At 38.4% G+C, this 15,750-nt stretch overlaps 1 protein-coding gene across 4 annotated transcripts in view; it reads left to right on the top strand.

The window, feature by feature from the left end:
* The window catches only part of PREX2 (phosphatidylinositol-3,4,5-trisphosphate dependent Rac exchange factor 2), a 190,774-nt gene that overhangs the window by 47,463 nt on the left and 127,561 nt on the right, over positions 1 to 15,750 (top strand). For all 4 annotated transcript variants that reach the window (XM_054815635.1, XM_054815637.1, XM_054815639.1 and 1 more), the window contains 5 exons: positions 6,552 to 6,623; positions 6,698 to 6,820; positions 7,545 to 7,649; positions 10,470 to 10,571; positions 12,316 to 12,477. In XM_054815635.1, coding sequence (XP_054671610.1) covers positions 6,552 to 6,623; positions 6,698 to 6,820; positions 7,545 to 7,649; positions 10,470 to 10,571; positions 12,316 to 12,477 — 564 coding nt within the window. The remainder of the gene's footprint in view (positions 1 to 6,551; positions 6,624 to 6,697; positions 6,821 to 7,544; positions 7,650 to 10,469; positions 10,572 to 12,315; positions 12,478 to 15,750) is intronic.

Below are 15,750 nucleotides of genomic sequence, written 5' to 3'. Positions count from 1 at the left end.
CAGTTCAGAGGGCATTTCCACGTCAAAGGAGGAAACTGAGTTAGGAGTCTCAGTGGGCATGAAAGGATGAACAAGATGTGAGGTAAAAAATTGAAAAATATTGTCAGTGACTAGGGAAATGCAGAAAAGGTGACTGAGATACAGGGCAGGGTGAGGAAAGGTTTTCTTGTTCTCTTGGAAGAAGTTTTCTGATATGGTAGAGAAAAACTTCAGCAGAAAATAAAAAATTATACATGATGGAGAAAGGGTTAAGATTATCCGAAATGTGGCAGCATATTAATCATGTATGAGAAGGTTATGAAGATCCATGTTTCTTCAATGCAATCATTTGTGTGTGTGTGGGTGTTTACTTCCGAATTCATGTTTATTTTAAGGCAAGAAGCCAGGGATGCTCTTTCAGGCAGACTGATGCCCCTCTGGGTCAGATGAATGGAGAAGGGAATAGTTTGGTCAGTCGTGAAAGGAAATTAGCACTAGAATGGAAAGTATTGCAGATGTGGTACATCTATTCCCGTGTCCTTATAGGCAGCAGGATCTGAAGCCAGCTTTGAGAGTGATTCATCCACTCCTGCAGGCAAGATGGGAGAAACAGGTGGTGCCTCAGCTGGTGAGTGACTGGAGAGAGAAGAAGCGTCTTTTGTTCAGCAGCAGAAGCCAGCCCGAGCAGCCACCGCCACTGCTGCTGGCACAGGTTAATGGGAAGAGGAGGGTAAGCCCACAGCGCTTACCACAGCTGCTATTGCTGCTGGAATCTTCTCTATTGAAATTGGGGGGTTTGTGGCAAAATCAAGCAAAAGTACTTCAACAAAACCAGCACGGTGTTCTTCTGGGACCTGGAATCTGACGTACATGAATTATAGCATGCAAAAACTCAAGACTGATGTTGAAAATACTGCCTCGATGTTTGCGGGCTGAATTAGCTGTGATAAGAAAATACATTTGGCTAGTCAGCTATAATCTTGAGCAGTTTTCTCCCAAGTATAGGTCTCCAGTTTCTCTCTAGGATCATTTTGAATATTGTGAAAAGAGCAAAACATATTGCAGCATCCAGGTGACTGCAGATACACTAAGAATGTAAAGACAAAACACAAAACCCAGAAGTATTTCAGCTTTGTGTTTCTAAATTTGTGAAGATAACCCTGTTATCGAAGACACTTATAAAAATTGTAATATATGAACATTTTCCTTTTTGTGGGTTTCTTTTTAGGATTTTGTCTTTTGACAATGTGCAAAAGAAAATGTTATTCGGTTTTAGTATACAAAACATCTTGCTAGCCTTATTCGGCAGGCTTCAATATGATAGAGCACTTCAGTTGAACTGGTTTTCTAAAGTGAAAATATACAGGAAATGACCTTATTAAAAATATATATGTTTTTGCTGTCCACATTGTTTTTGTTTATGACAGTATAGATTTAAGGGTAGAAACAATGTTAAAAGAAGTCTGAGGGGGAAAAAAAGTAACTTTTTCTTGAATTCTTTTTTGAAACAAAAAAAAATATTTCTAGGCTCACGAAAGTAGGATGATTGCTTTCAGAAAAATATTTACATATATTTTGTGATCCAGGTGCTCTGACATAATTTCAGAACTTCATTTCTTATCTGTTGAGAAGGCGAAAACTCTTTGTGCCCTGGGAATCTTCTGCAGGCAGACGTCTTTGTCTTCCCTGGTTTCATTCCAGATGTCAGAGAAGTCATTTGTGCTGTTGGCAGCTCCTTGTGCTATCTGTAACGGTGGTGTTTTTCTTTTTTTTTTTCAACAACACACAGAGCAACTATGGAGAGAAAAAAACCTTACCAAACAACCCAACAATGCTACTCTTATTTTGATAAGACCAGAAGTAAAATCCCCATAACAGGAACTCAGTGTGCATTCTCTGTGAAGCACGCTGCCTCGCAAAATGGCAGCAGATCAACAGACAGGCAAACACATTAGTGTTTATTTGGCATAATGAACAGATTCTTTCATAATTCTTTGAATTTGGATTTTCAGTCTTTATGTTTGAATTTTCAGTCCCGGTGTTTCCTATGGTGTGCTACAGCAGTGTCAGCCAAAGGGTAAAAGAGTTAGAACAGGGACGGGTACAGAAAGTATGTTAGAATATTTTGGAGATAATAAATACACAGCCATGAAAAAAGGATTTAATTATCTTCATTGATAATATTAGTATGGAATCTTCTCCAAATGTTCTGTGTAATTCTTTGCCACATGTCTCTGAGGTAGAGGTGAATTACCCTCCTCCTCACCAGCATGGCACAAAGACCGTGAGTCATAGCCAGAAACAGAGTTTTTATGTCCCCAGAAGGACACGAGTGGAGTTAGGGAAACAGCCCTAAACTGTTGTCTTACATATTTCACATGTAGCTGCTCCACTATTCCAAAAAGCTCAGTAGGTACCCCATGTGTTGGTCTGCTGGTTCATCAAACTTTTAAAGTTCATCAGACTTCTAAAGATGTGCCTCTTCATGTTTAGAATTTTCTCTGCATTTTTGGGCATTTCTTCTCCTCCAAAGTAGCTTTACGCTGATCATTTAGATGCCATTTTGTGCTAACAAAGTTTCTAGAAGGATGTTTGAGGAAGTTTCGGTTTGTAATTTGAATTTGAAACTGCGGAGGCAGGGGTTGTAGCAATCCGAGTGACTCAAGGATATTCCTAGAATGACAAAGTTTTCCATAGACAGTTCTAAAAATCGGCAAATAAAACTGGATTTTTTACAATGTAAATAACAAACATGCTCTCTTTTATCTTTCCTCTTCATCTGATCTTGTAAATTTAGACTGCTGTTTATGGTACCTGGCAAACTTGCTCCTCTGGAATGTTTCACAGAGATTTCTTTTCAGCTCTGAATTCAGGAAACTGGGAAGAGTCTGGCTGGCAGAGAGTGCTGGGGCAGCGGATCTCCATTTGCAGTGCTGCAAGGGTGAATCCCTGTACTATAGCAATGTAGCTAGAATGCTGGTAGGGCAAGACGAAAATATGGAAAATTCTGTTATGGTTAAACCACATGGCTTTGCCGTTACTTGAGCAAACTAAGAACTGAAGGTAAGTTAAGGGAGACTCTGGAATCCACTTGAAAAATCTTGGGAAAGTTGAGGATTGCTGTCTGGGTGACAATGGTCTGGAATACTGGAGTGCACAGAGATCCATGTTACTCTCTGTGCGTGATGTTGCCCTAAGAAACATCTACACTACTGTAGATGAATTGTGAAGTAACCTCAGCAAGACGTGCAGTATACTTCAGGAAATGAAGATGAGTCATGATTTACTGACATGTGTGCGTGATAAATGAAATTGCATTAAGTTTGAGCTGATTTTTTGCGTTGCTTGGTTGGTTTGGTTGGGGGTTTTTTTAGTGTTTTTGGGTTTTGGGGTTTTTTTGATGAGCATGGGAATCACGTATGCCAATTGATTGCTACAGTTTGCTCAGTCCAGGAGCAGGGGCTATTTAGCTGTGTCCTTGCAATTTGTAATGCTTTGCTCCTTCATGCAATGTGGTGCTCCTAATGAGTCTGGACTTTGAGCAGCAGATTTGAAGTTATGGTAGAATTTTTAGAAACAACTCAGTGCTATTTCAGAGGAGTTTCTGACTTTTTTGTGTGTCTCGTTCTTTAGTGAATATAAATTGGCTGCAATGTCCATTTTACATTTATTTCATTTTTTTGCAGGTGTGTTTTTTTCTATGGTTCATAATAGTTTATGTAGTTTATCTTCAAAAGCTTCCATAAACTTTTTTCTGTTAGCTCAGCAACTGTCAACTTCTGTGTAGTTTCTGGGCATCCTTATATATTTTCCTTTTAAGGTCTGTTATTTCTATGTTGGGGTCCTCCTTAAAGCTGTGTCTACAAATGACCTGCTTTTTCTTTGTTTGCTAATTTTTGAAGAACTGTTCTTGGTAGTCCTCAGTTGATGTTCAAATAGTTCTGGTATCTTTTGAATAGTCATCTCTCCCTCAGACCTACTGTGTGTCATGCAAGTTCAGAGACATTTATCTTTCCATAGTCAGAGTGCTGGATTAAGGTTATTTACACTGTAACAAAAGCAATTACTTCTCCATCCTTCTGCCTGATGACGGCTGTCTGGTGTCCTCTGCAAAGTCCCAGAGCAGAGGTGGTGTGCATATGGAGTGAGCGGTGTCTCTGAGGTCCAGGGAGGGAGTTGGTAAGGGCATTTGGCATCGGGGAAATGGGGAGAAGCCAGAGGTTTCACCATTGCTTTGCATTGCTCACTCTGTAGCAGGTGAACCCCACCAAGGATGGGTATTGGTGGTAGGTGGATGGAGGTAGACACCTCCATCCCTACCTGTACTCCTCCGAATTCTCTTAACTGCACTTCTAGAAAATGTGAGATTATTCCAATTACTTTGAGATATGTGTGGTTTGATAGCACTCTCATGTAAATGCTCTGGAAGATTCAAATGGTCACATCCATTGCTTTGTGGGACATAGTGTTAGGATTTTTTCAGGAAGCAAATCTGCGTTGATGGGGACAACAGGTGGCAAATCTTTGGGAAACCCTGGCATTGTCACTACACTACCCCTGCAGTGCGAGTACAGCAAAATAACATATGGGTTTACGCCAAGTTGCTGGAAGGAGCTGAAGTCCTCTTAGGCCTCCCTACCTTAATTAGCGACTTGTGTCTGGGTTCTGAGAGAGGTTGGATTTTCCTGGATTCAGTTTCTGATAACCTCTGCAGATGCGGGGTCTGGGACAGCGCTGCTTGGGCAAATGAGGACTCTGTTTATTGCAGCTGATGTATACTCTTCTTGACCTCATGACTCCCGGTTAGTGTCTCGAATCACTTGAGAATAACTAATACCCCAGCTCCCAGATCGTTTTCTGTTTTGCCTTCAGCCAACTGAATGTTCACCTTCCTTCACAGTTACAGGAAACGAAGATCTTCTGGGATAACATGAGTGCGGATGAGCAGTATGTTTGGTCTACGGGGAAATAATGTGAACAAAGAGAGGTTACAGATAGTAAAAATAGACATGAGTTTTAGAGGTAGTTCTCATGATTCCCCCCCTCCCCCCACCCAGTTCTGAAGTATATTTAATACTGTTGACTGGTTTAGTGAAAACTTTCAAAAATGAATTTGGAGTCATACAGTTCAACAGGCTTTCACTCAGTGTGGGATTGGTTGTGCGCTCTACAGGCGATGCACACAGCAGATTTGCCATAACCCCTGTGGATGTTCGTAGCAAGGAACGATATTAAAGAGCTGTTGTCCACCAACAGTTTACTGCTGCAGATGAATTAATGGCATTTTTTACCGTCAATGAAACATTAGAAAGAAAGCATAAGTAGGCAGGAAAAAGAGGGGTTTAAAGAAGTAGAAAATCCACATCACTGTAGAGAGTGATATGAAACATACAATATGCTGGCAATATTCCAAACTTAATTCTGTTTATGTCCTGGATAACTAGATTTGTCTCTTCGGTAATAAAAATGTGTAATGCCAGTTACATAGTAGTCTTCAGCAGAGAAAGGATCACTGCTTGGGAATGAAAATATTTAAATCCCAGCAGAGAGGGAAAAAAAAGGGATTCTGTGACTGCTCTCCTTCCACACAGGGGTTATTTATTGCCCCTTTTATGGAATTTGCACCACGCCAGAATTTAGATGAGTTCGTGTACAGTGTACAATGCACAGTGACTTGGAGCTAAATGGTTATGAAAGACATGACATTTGTGCACTTGTGGTGCCAGTTTTTAATGACTAAAGAATATGCATGTCTGTGTGAAGAATTATCAATGTAAGATTTCAGTCTACAGTGTGTAGATATTTTCAGAACATACCGGAGTCTTTGTAATGGAATGAATTAATAAAAATTAATTGTATCCTTTGTACCTGAAATGTGATTTATTTCTTTTGGAATTACTTACTGTACCTCTCTTCTTGTTGTTTCCAGTTCTTGAAGGTGAAATATAAGAAAACTTACTCTTCTGGTATTTCATTAGTGATATTACTAACTTCTTATTTGATCCCCAAGGATGAGGTTCTTGGGGAGGGAAGAATGAACATTTTCATTAAGCAAAACCAGGTGCAGCTGACAGTTGTTTAAGCCAATTTACTTTACAATAGGTTTGATTATCTATACCTCAGAAATCTTACTTGTGGTTACTATGGTAAAAGTTACATTTCATAATAGTATCTCCCAACTAGTTTTAATTTTGAAATTAGCGGCTTATTTCGGCTTGCCTTTTAGTCAAGTGCTAGAGCGAGATTTTGAAAATTACTTACTTTGGTCTTGCTTGATTGTAAGTGCAGGGTGGAAGTGGTACTTCAGAGAATGTTCAGTTTCTCAGCTTCATTAATATTTCACTGTTTAACTCTTTCCCACTATGTAGATAGGGTTTTATATCATGTTAGGGTAATGGAACTACTAAATGCTTTATAAATAAAATACTTGTTTTGGATTCCAAACCATATTCTGATGTGACTCTATATCAAAAGCATAAGAAATTTGGGAAACAAATTATAAGTGTAAAATGCCAAAAGTTGTTCAAGTCTTCTTGAAATAACTTTTCCCTTATTTGTCTTGTGTCACGCAGGCTTTCCTTCACCGAATGATCCAATGTGCTACGGCCAAAGTGGATAAAAATGTCACAGAAGAGACAGTTAAGGTTAGTCTCCTAATTACATATTTCTTCTGTTTTGTATCTGATGTTTTATTTATGTATGTTTTATTCTTTTGCAGATGTTGTTTTCAAATATTGAAGATATTCTTGCAGTTCACAAAAACTTCCTGTCTCTGGTGGAGGAATGCTTACAGCCAGAACCTAATGCGCAGCATGAAGTTGGAACCTGCTTTCTTCATTACGTATGCTATCTTTTGTTACAGTCTTATTTCACTTTTTTCCTTTATTAATTGTCTTTATTAATTACTGTCATAATGATGAGTGTACATAGTCATGAGGACAAAATACGCTTGATTGCATAAGGTAGAGTACTTTGAGGTCATTTCTTGGTTACTGTCATTTCCAAAAAATAGGTGGGGGGGAACAAAGAAAAAACATATAAAATGGGCAAACTTTTGTTGTTTCATCATTTTTATATTCACCAAGCTAAAAACTGAGCCCTGCAGCATGGGTGAGGGTGGTGCCTATACATGATGCATCTCTCCGGGGGAGATTCTGATTGGATGCAAGAGGAACATTTTTCACAATGAGAACAATCAGCCGTTGTAATAATCTCCCCAGGGAAGTGGTGAATTCCCCAACATTCGACACTTTTAAGATTTGGCTGAATGGGGTGCTGGGTTGTCTTGTCTAGACCATGCTTCTGCCAAGAAAGGTTGGACCAGATGGTCCTTGAGGTTCCTTCCAGCTTGGTATTCTATGATTGAAATTCCCAGGTGATGCTGCCAGACTATTCATAATTCTAATTTGAGACTGGACCTCAAATAAATGTAGGAGGAAGAGCTGACCTTCCAAAATGAAGACTATATTAGCTATTCGGCTTTGAAAAGTGTTCATTCTGTGTTTTATTAATTAAAAAAAACCAAAATGGCAAGTGAAGAACGATGTATTTCTTTGTTTCTGCAGAAAGAGAAATTCCGTATCTATGATGAATACTGCAGTAACCATGAGAAGGCACAGAAAGTTCTGCTTGACCTTAACAAAATAAGAACAGTGCGAACGTTTCTTTTGGTAAATAAACTTTGAACTGGTGTTCTAACTTAATATTTTTTGACTGGGCAGTGAATTGTTAGTACTGTCACCTCCACCATGTAACCACTACAAGCACACCTGCAAGTGGTTAGCAGGCAGTTTCAGCTGGGGGTGGTGTTTCCAGAGGAAGGGGTTGTGTACATCATATTTTCACTGCTGCACTTGGATCCCTGCGTAATACAGCATTAGGCAGTGTGCCTTAAACTTGCTGGCCAAGAGACAAGAGTGTAAATCCAGCTGTGCCTGTAGAAAGAGAAAATAATAGGATAAGATATATGGGGAGGGGTAGGGAAAGAAATTAGAGAAAGGGAGCTGAAGGACTTGTCAGAACTTCTGAAGAGGGGGTCCACACTCTGGTACGGTAGCCACGTCTGTGCCAGACTGAAAAATGTTTTGTTGGGGATGATGGAGTAGCCATCCTGATCTTAGATGCTGACTTAATCTGAGGTCAAAAGAAACAGCTGCACAATTAGTCTTTCACTTTACAAGACAAATAAGGAGGAGTTTAAAATGTTGTGTGACAGTCCTCATGATTTTCCCACAGCAAAACTAGTTTCCATGTAAATACTGAGTTTCCTAATAGTTCACATGGGTTGTTAAAAGAAGGATTCAGTATGGAATGATTTTTGTGTTTTCCTTCATGGTGACCTGTGATAACAAGGTCAGCTTTGAAATGTGGGACCTACTATATTGTAGCTTAAATGCCTGAGAAGGTGCCTTCAGATATGATTTCAGAGTAATCAGATCCAATTATTGCGTTTTAAGACTGGAGAGCAAATGACACTATCATTAAAGCATCACAGATGTGGTTAAAAAACCCCATGATGCCAATGCTGGCAATATCACAAGTTTTATTTAATTTTATTAATTAATTTTAGCATGCAGTAGGATTTCACTACTGCTGTTGACAGAGTTCTTGGTGAAGTTGTCCAATTGCAGCTCACTAAGTTTTTGAAAGATGCTGGGTCTGACTCCCTTCCTAGCTGCATTTACTTACAGCCATTTAACGAGCAGTATGGGAATTGCCGTATTGTAGGAGGTACCGAGTGACATGAAGCTCCATCTGCCTTTTTGCCAAGAGTCTCTTATTCGGCAGTGTTCCATTCATTGTTAAAAACAGCTTGAAAGTTGTCCTATTTTTCCTCAGCGGTTGACACAGTATCCCTCACCTTGCCCCAGACTTGGGGAGCTGCACACACATATGGTTCTTGTATTGGGAGCAGCATGGCTGGGCTCGGGACTAAAGGGTGAATGCTGACTACAGAAACAAAAAGCAAAATATTCCAGTGAAAGATTGCAAAGAGCTGGTTTTGTGAGAAAGGAAGCCAAGTGTGCAGTTGTGTGTGGCAGTTCACGATGTGTCAGCATCATGTACTCCTGGGTGCACGGACGGGGCTTCCACATCTGCTTTGGGTTCCTCATAGAATCAGAACATGTCTGTAGAATAAGTGGCAGCAGTCTAACCTAGAGACGGGAGGTCTGACTGTTTGATTTGAAAGTACAATTGAAGCCTTCTAGCTAGACAGAACAGTTCAGGTCATTAGATATGTAATTATCTATGAATAATCAGGAGCTGAAACCAAACTTTTGAGCCTTTAAGTATAGAGACAGCCATTATATAAATCTGCAGTCTGCACTGCTGTTATCTTGCTCGGACTTTATCAGTAAAACTTTTTTGTTGGAAGGTTAAGTGAGATCCTTTAGGATAAAGGATCCTTTAGGATAAGACAAAAGCTGGTTAACCATGAGTACAAAGCAGAGACTTATGGGTGGGCGTAGAGATCCCCCTAGCAGCGCTGGTTATGGGGTATGTGCATTTTGAGTTATGTGCTGAGCAGAGTGGCCTCCCAGTTGTGTAGCCTCTGTTCCATCAACAATGTGTCTGCATCCAGATTTGTGGCCTGCGTCAGCATACCATCTGGCTGTGTTAAACTACTTTTGTTTAGTGTTCTCAGTTTAGACATCTTGCTCTTTGAAGCTGTAGATTATCTCATACCATTGCATCACAAGTCCTTCTGATCTCTCCATAAAATAATTTCCATCATTACTTTAGGTCTTTATGTACTTACGCTTTAATTCTGGCAATTTCAAATATTCGCTGTGATGTCCCTTGCATACTTTGTTATCTCATACAGCCCCTATTCCTTTCTCTCTCTCTCAGCTGCTTTTTCATGGATGCTTCCACCCAATATCTCATGTATTCTCTGCTTCCATAGTTGGATGTCTTGACAAACCTCACATATTCTTTAGCCCATGACTAAGGATATTTTATTCATTGCACATCGTGTTTAAATATAGAAGCATGTGAACAGAAGACTTTTGCATGCGTGTGTGTTAGGATGGCCATATTCAAACTTTTCAAAGCATCTTTGATACTACTTACTGTCACGAACACACCTTTTGAAACCAACAGCACCTATAGTGGTCACCCTGAATTAATTTTGGTTTTGTTTGCTGAAGCGTGAAAGCATATTTTTAGCATTTTATTTACTGTATTTTATTTTTAAACTTTAAAAAAAGACCACTCGTAATCAGACTGGATGAAGAGGATACCTAGGGGAGATGCCTGCATAACATCATGGCAGCTTCCTAACTTCCTTGTCATGTATGATAGTCAATGCACCTGCCTATGCATGTGTTCAAGCCTGTTCTTTTGACCTCCCTCATCACATATTTAACATACACATATATAATTTATATATAGCTTAGCCACTATTGCTGTTTGCATATGCCCTTGTCTTTATTTCTGATAATTTTCTTAGGATTTTTAAATAATTTCTGAAACTGTTCACACTCTAGAATTGCATGCTTCTTGGAGGACGCAAGAACACAGATGTACCATTGGAGGGATATCTAGTAACGCCGATACAGAGAATATGCAAGTATCCCCTTCTTTTAAAGGTACTTACAAGATTTTTATCTAGGACTTTATACTTCTGTATAAAAGTGGTTGCTAAGCATATTTCCAAACTGCAGGAACAATCTCTCTACACAGTGAATAATCTCTTTATTAGATATTGGACCCAGACCTGCTCTCATTAAAGCCAGTGGCAACTCTTCTGACATCAGTATTAAAAGGACTGAGGAGTTTGGCTGGGTCAAGATGATTAGCTCCCTTCGGCATCTGTCTTAAGGTTGCCTCTCCATTGTTGAATGGAAATGAGCCATTTCAGGGAGTTTAATGAGACTGATTTCAGCTGGGTTTGACCATGTCCTCGCTTAAAATGCTTGGGATGGCAGAGTTTGTTAGTGACATACTTTGATGATTCTAATTTATCATCACGAAACTGTAAATGAAAACTATCTATGAAAATGGTTTGTAAAAAAACCTGTAGAGTAAGATGCTGTAGGTGGTTCTATGCATGTTTATATGTTTATTTTTATCTTACTGTTACAACTGAAAACTTAATGAAAAATGTTAAATGTGCTGATAAACATTGGATATTCAAACCTCTGAGTTACTGAAATTTTTTGCATGTTAGGAAATAATTCAATCATCAGGAAAGTAAATACTTAAAATTAATTTATGCTTAACAAAATAAGGTTTAATATTGTTTATTGTTTGAAACCATGAGAAAAGCCAGAGCAGATTTTGTTCTAGAAGCTACTTGAAAGCTGATTATTGGACAGTATTTTTCACAATGCATGTGTGAGTTAGATCTGAAACATTGCCAGTTTTGAGGCGTATGCATTTCATTGCACTGACATAAAACCCTAAAAGTGAACATGTTAAAATAAAGGTTTTTAAAACAAGTTAAATAATATAATAATTGTGATGAGGTTTGAGTCATCCCAGATATCTGTGGTTTTACAGTTCCCTTGGCCTATTTTAAAATTATTTTTGTCTTCTATTTTTTGAGTGAAGGATCTACAGACAAAACAAGGGAAAATGACTAATGAATTACTTCAGGGATACATTGAAATTAATTTATTTATGTTAAATTTAAATACAGGATGTGGTGGCAGCAGGGTTAGGCCTCCAGGACGAATGTACCCACGCCTCAGTCAGGGCGTGCACCGAAGGCTGTCCATAGTCGGTCCAGCTGTAAACGGGTAGTTGGTAGTTTGGGATGGGAAATCTTAAATGAATACTGGCAACTCCACTTTTGTTTTTTAGTATGGCTGCCATTACCAGTAAGCATCTGAAATGAGTGAGTCACCGAAGCTATTGTTAAGTGCTCTGGTGTATTGTACTAGATTAACAATAGTGTGGAGCTAAAGGAACATGCATTTTGCCCTGAGTTGCCGGAAAGGCAGGTGTTAATTTTGACGTCAGTAAACTGACGTTTTTAAGCAGAATTGTTATCCTTGCTGTCGAACAGTTCCATCCTGTGGAATATAAAAACCAAAAAAACCCAACCCAAAAACCAAAGCTGAACATGAAGAAACATTATTGGGGGGACAAAGTAGCTGAAATGCAAACTTTTTCCTAAGTAGTGATTATTTTTATTGTTGGTAATTTATTGTGTTTTCATGTCCTAGTAGGACACAATGCTGGAGGGTTTATTACTTTTCCACCTAGTAAAAGAGAAGTCTGGCTACTTTTTGATTTTGTATCCTAGTCAATTTAAGCCTCCTGTAATGCACATTTAGAGATCAAAGACAAGCTGCTTTTTTCCTTTTTTTTTTTCAAATGTTTAAATAGGAGCTACTGAAGCGGACTCCGAGGAAGCACAGTGACTATGCGGCACTAATGGAAGCCCTCCAGGCCATGAAAGCTGTCTGTTCCAACATAAATGAAGCCAAGAGACAAATGGAAAAATTAGAGTTTTTGGAAGAATGGCAGTCTCATGTTGAAGGATGGGAGGTACTGTCATAAGATTTGTTGCTTTCTGTATTGAGGAGGGAGTAACAGTTTTCAACAAGCATGTATTGCACTGTTTTTGTGATCCTGTGATACTGTCAGCTCCTCAATTCTGTGAAATCACAGCTTTTATTTGGGATCTGCTCTGTAAATTAAGTGTTGTCCATGACTAAGCACTGCTGCATAAAATAGCAGACTTCCAGGAGAGAAAGCAAATGTTTAGTGTTTGACTTAGAATATCGATAATTTACATCAGTGTGTATGTGTGTACATCTATAAATCCTAATTTAACTGGCGGTCTGATTTTAGTGCTGTCAATGCCTGCCTAACAGCATTTCGTCTGGTTGAAAAAAAATTTGGTAATTATTATTGTTTAAGCACCGAGTCCATTAGTTTTTGTCAGCAAATTGAAGAGCTTTAATGCTTTAGTTTTGTGTAGAAATTATAGGTCTGTTCCTGAGTTAGAGTTTTCAATGGTAACCATAAGAGCCACCATTTCTCCTAGATAACAACAAGATCAAGTAGTTGTAGCACCAAAATTTTCCTTTTGTATTATTTTGAGCACTATAATTATTTTATACGGAAAGTAGATGTAGATACAGGTGTATGTTTAAATTGCCTTGGGTGTTTTGTATAGAAATGTCTGAGCTGCCTGCACTGAGGTGGGAGGGAAACACAAGTGAAGTCCCAGTAAAAGAAATATAAAGCAAGTAATGTAAACATTTTTTTAAAAAAAAAAAAAGAGTTTTGAATCTAATACACAGAGGTTCTTAAGACATGAATTTCAATATGGAAGTAGTTCTTTGGTTTTTTGTATACTGTACTCAGATGTGCTACTTCTCTTCCTGAGAGCGCTGCTTAAGAAATAGAGGAAGAGATTTTATCCCTTTAAAGCTTTGTGGAAGGCCTGCTGGCTGGAAAAGGTAGCAAGAACATGTATTTTTTCCACATTAGTCTGATAGACTGAGACCTGATCTTTCAGCTATGTAGTGGGAAATGGCCTTTGTACAGTGCAGAGAAAAGGTTAGGGACACTGATGGGATACAAAATCAGAGAAAGCTTTGAGATAGACCTGCCTGAACTTTAACTGACAGAGTTCCCCAAGAAGTCTGAAAAGTGAAAACTAGAATATTGACTAGAATAGTCACTTTTTGAGGAGATAATTCATAGTAATAGATAAAACAGCAGAAACAAAACCCCCAGTTTCTATACAGCTCCGTTCCCTCCCTACATCTCCTGCTGTTACCACACCTGCTGTTTCTTGAACTTGCTGTGCCTAAGGCTGTGCTCTGCTTCTGCAGCAGTGGATTCAGTCTCCCCCTGCCTTCCAGAAGGGTTCAGCAGAATCAGCCACTATCTGAAAGGAGCGTAAAAATTAACACTGAACAAAGAACTCCCTAAATATTGCCCGTGACACGGCAAAGGTATTTCCTGTCTGCTCCACGTGAAATCTCCTGATCTGTGGACTTACACAAACCTTTGGTTTGTTCTTAATTGAGTAGTGTGGGAAGATTTGATTCGTTCGCAACGTGGATTAAGCAAATAGTTTGACTTTAATCAAAATTCTTTGTGTTTCTTCAGTGCATTGTGGGATTTGAAATGTATCACTTAAGATATTTTTCCTTTTCCTGTGTAGCAGCATTTTCAAGAACTGCTCTTCCATTTCTGTAATTGGGGTAGGTATAATTTAGAGCAGAGAAATCCTCTTCTGCCAGCATTCAGGGCACTGTAGTCTTTTGGTACAGCACTGTTACTATAACACATTCCACAAAAATTCACTGCGCCTCAAGAGAAGGAATTTTAGCAAGCACAAAGCTATATAATTGCTGGTCTGTATTCAGACAAACCTTTCTACGCTTCATTGTAATCCTCAATCTTAAATAACTTAAAAAAAAGCCATTAAAGACAAGTGACAAAGAGCATGTACTCATGCCATGATATTGTTTGCAGGATTTTAAAACAGAAAAGACTACTTAGATAAAGTAAACCTCTAAATGTTGTAACTGAGAGGAGATCTAGTTGACCTAATGCTTTCCAAAAGAAGCAGGTATCTTAACAGCTGCTTGTTTAGAGTAGGTGAAAATAAGTTTCTTTTTGTGATTAGCTTGAACACACTGTCATCAGCAATAACTTAGAAAGATTAGTGTATGTGAACATTAAAATGCATTAGACATGCTTGTGCAATAACTTCATGATAGAAGAAATAGCAAGTTAAGTGGTTACATTGCTGAATATTTTATGGCAAGGAAATTTGTTAAATAGTCCTTATTGCCTATCACCAACTTTATTCCTTGTATTATTTCCACTTTTCAATTGTCTTCTGCTGCATTAAAGTGATCAAAATTCTACTTGCTTTCAGTTCCTGAGCTTTATACATATTTGTCAAATGCATCTTAATGAACACACTCAAGTGTAAAGTTACAGTATTATTAACTCAATGCATTATTAGTCAGGTAAGTTGGTTAATAACTGACTGTTTGCAAACTTCTAAGCCTGAAAAGGGAATCCACTTTCCTGCATTTTCTTCTGAATCCTTAATAAAACATACAGTAGTAAATATGTTTGCTGTTGAAAATACATTAACGAGCAAAGGTAACAATAAGGAAGTGTAACAATATGGACAGAAGCATGCGAAACATAGACTTACTGTCCCTGTGGTCAGAATGTATTCTGTGAACCGTAACATAGTGATTTACTTCCAACTTTGGGTTTTTTTCTTCCCCCCCCACAGCCCCAATTCAATTTTAGGACTTCACTTGTGTTTGAACTCTGAAATAGTGCCATTGTCTTAAAATAGTATGTTTTCAGTAGAGTTATGTAGTATTTATTGTAGTTTAGCTGATCAGATTTGATGTTATCATATGGCAACCACAGGGTGCCCAATCTGGCAAAATTGCCCTTATCTTAATATGCGCATCCTTTTAAAACATAATATACAGTTAGTCCGTGAAATGATAAGAATTCTAGAGCATGTATAAGAGCTAACAGTATTTTGAACGATTCACAACAACAACAAAAATCTCTGAATGCAATGTATGAAAGTGGATTTAATTAAATAAACATCTGGTTTTCTGCATTGCCTAAAAATAAAGAGGCAAATTTGTTGGAGATTTCCTTCCAGAAGGAAATGCTTAGCACATTGCTTGGCCCCAACTAGAAGGAAAAGGAAAAAAATAAAGACTATTTTTAGAATCTGATCAAAGCATGACTTGAATTCCTATACTTAAGTGTCATAAAATGAAGCTTGTGTTTATTATGATAAAAATACAGATTCAT

Source organism: Grus americana, chromosome 2 (assembly GCF_028858705.1).
Source record: "Grus americana isolate bGruAme1 chromosome 2, bGruAme1.mat, whole genome shotgun sequence".
Taxonomy (NCBI): Eukaryota; Metazoa; Chordata; class Aves; order Gruiformes; family Gruidae; genus Grus; species Grus americana.
The sequence above is the reverse complement of the archived record's forward strand: the minus strand, read 5'-3'. Positions and strand labels throughout refer to the sequence as shown.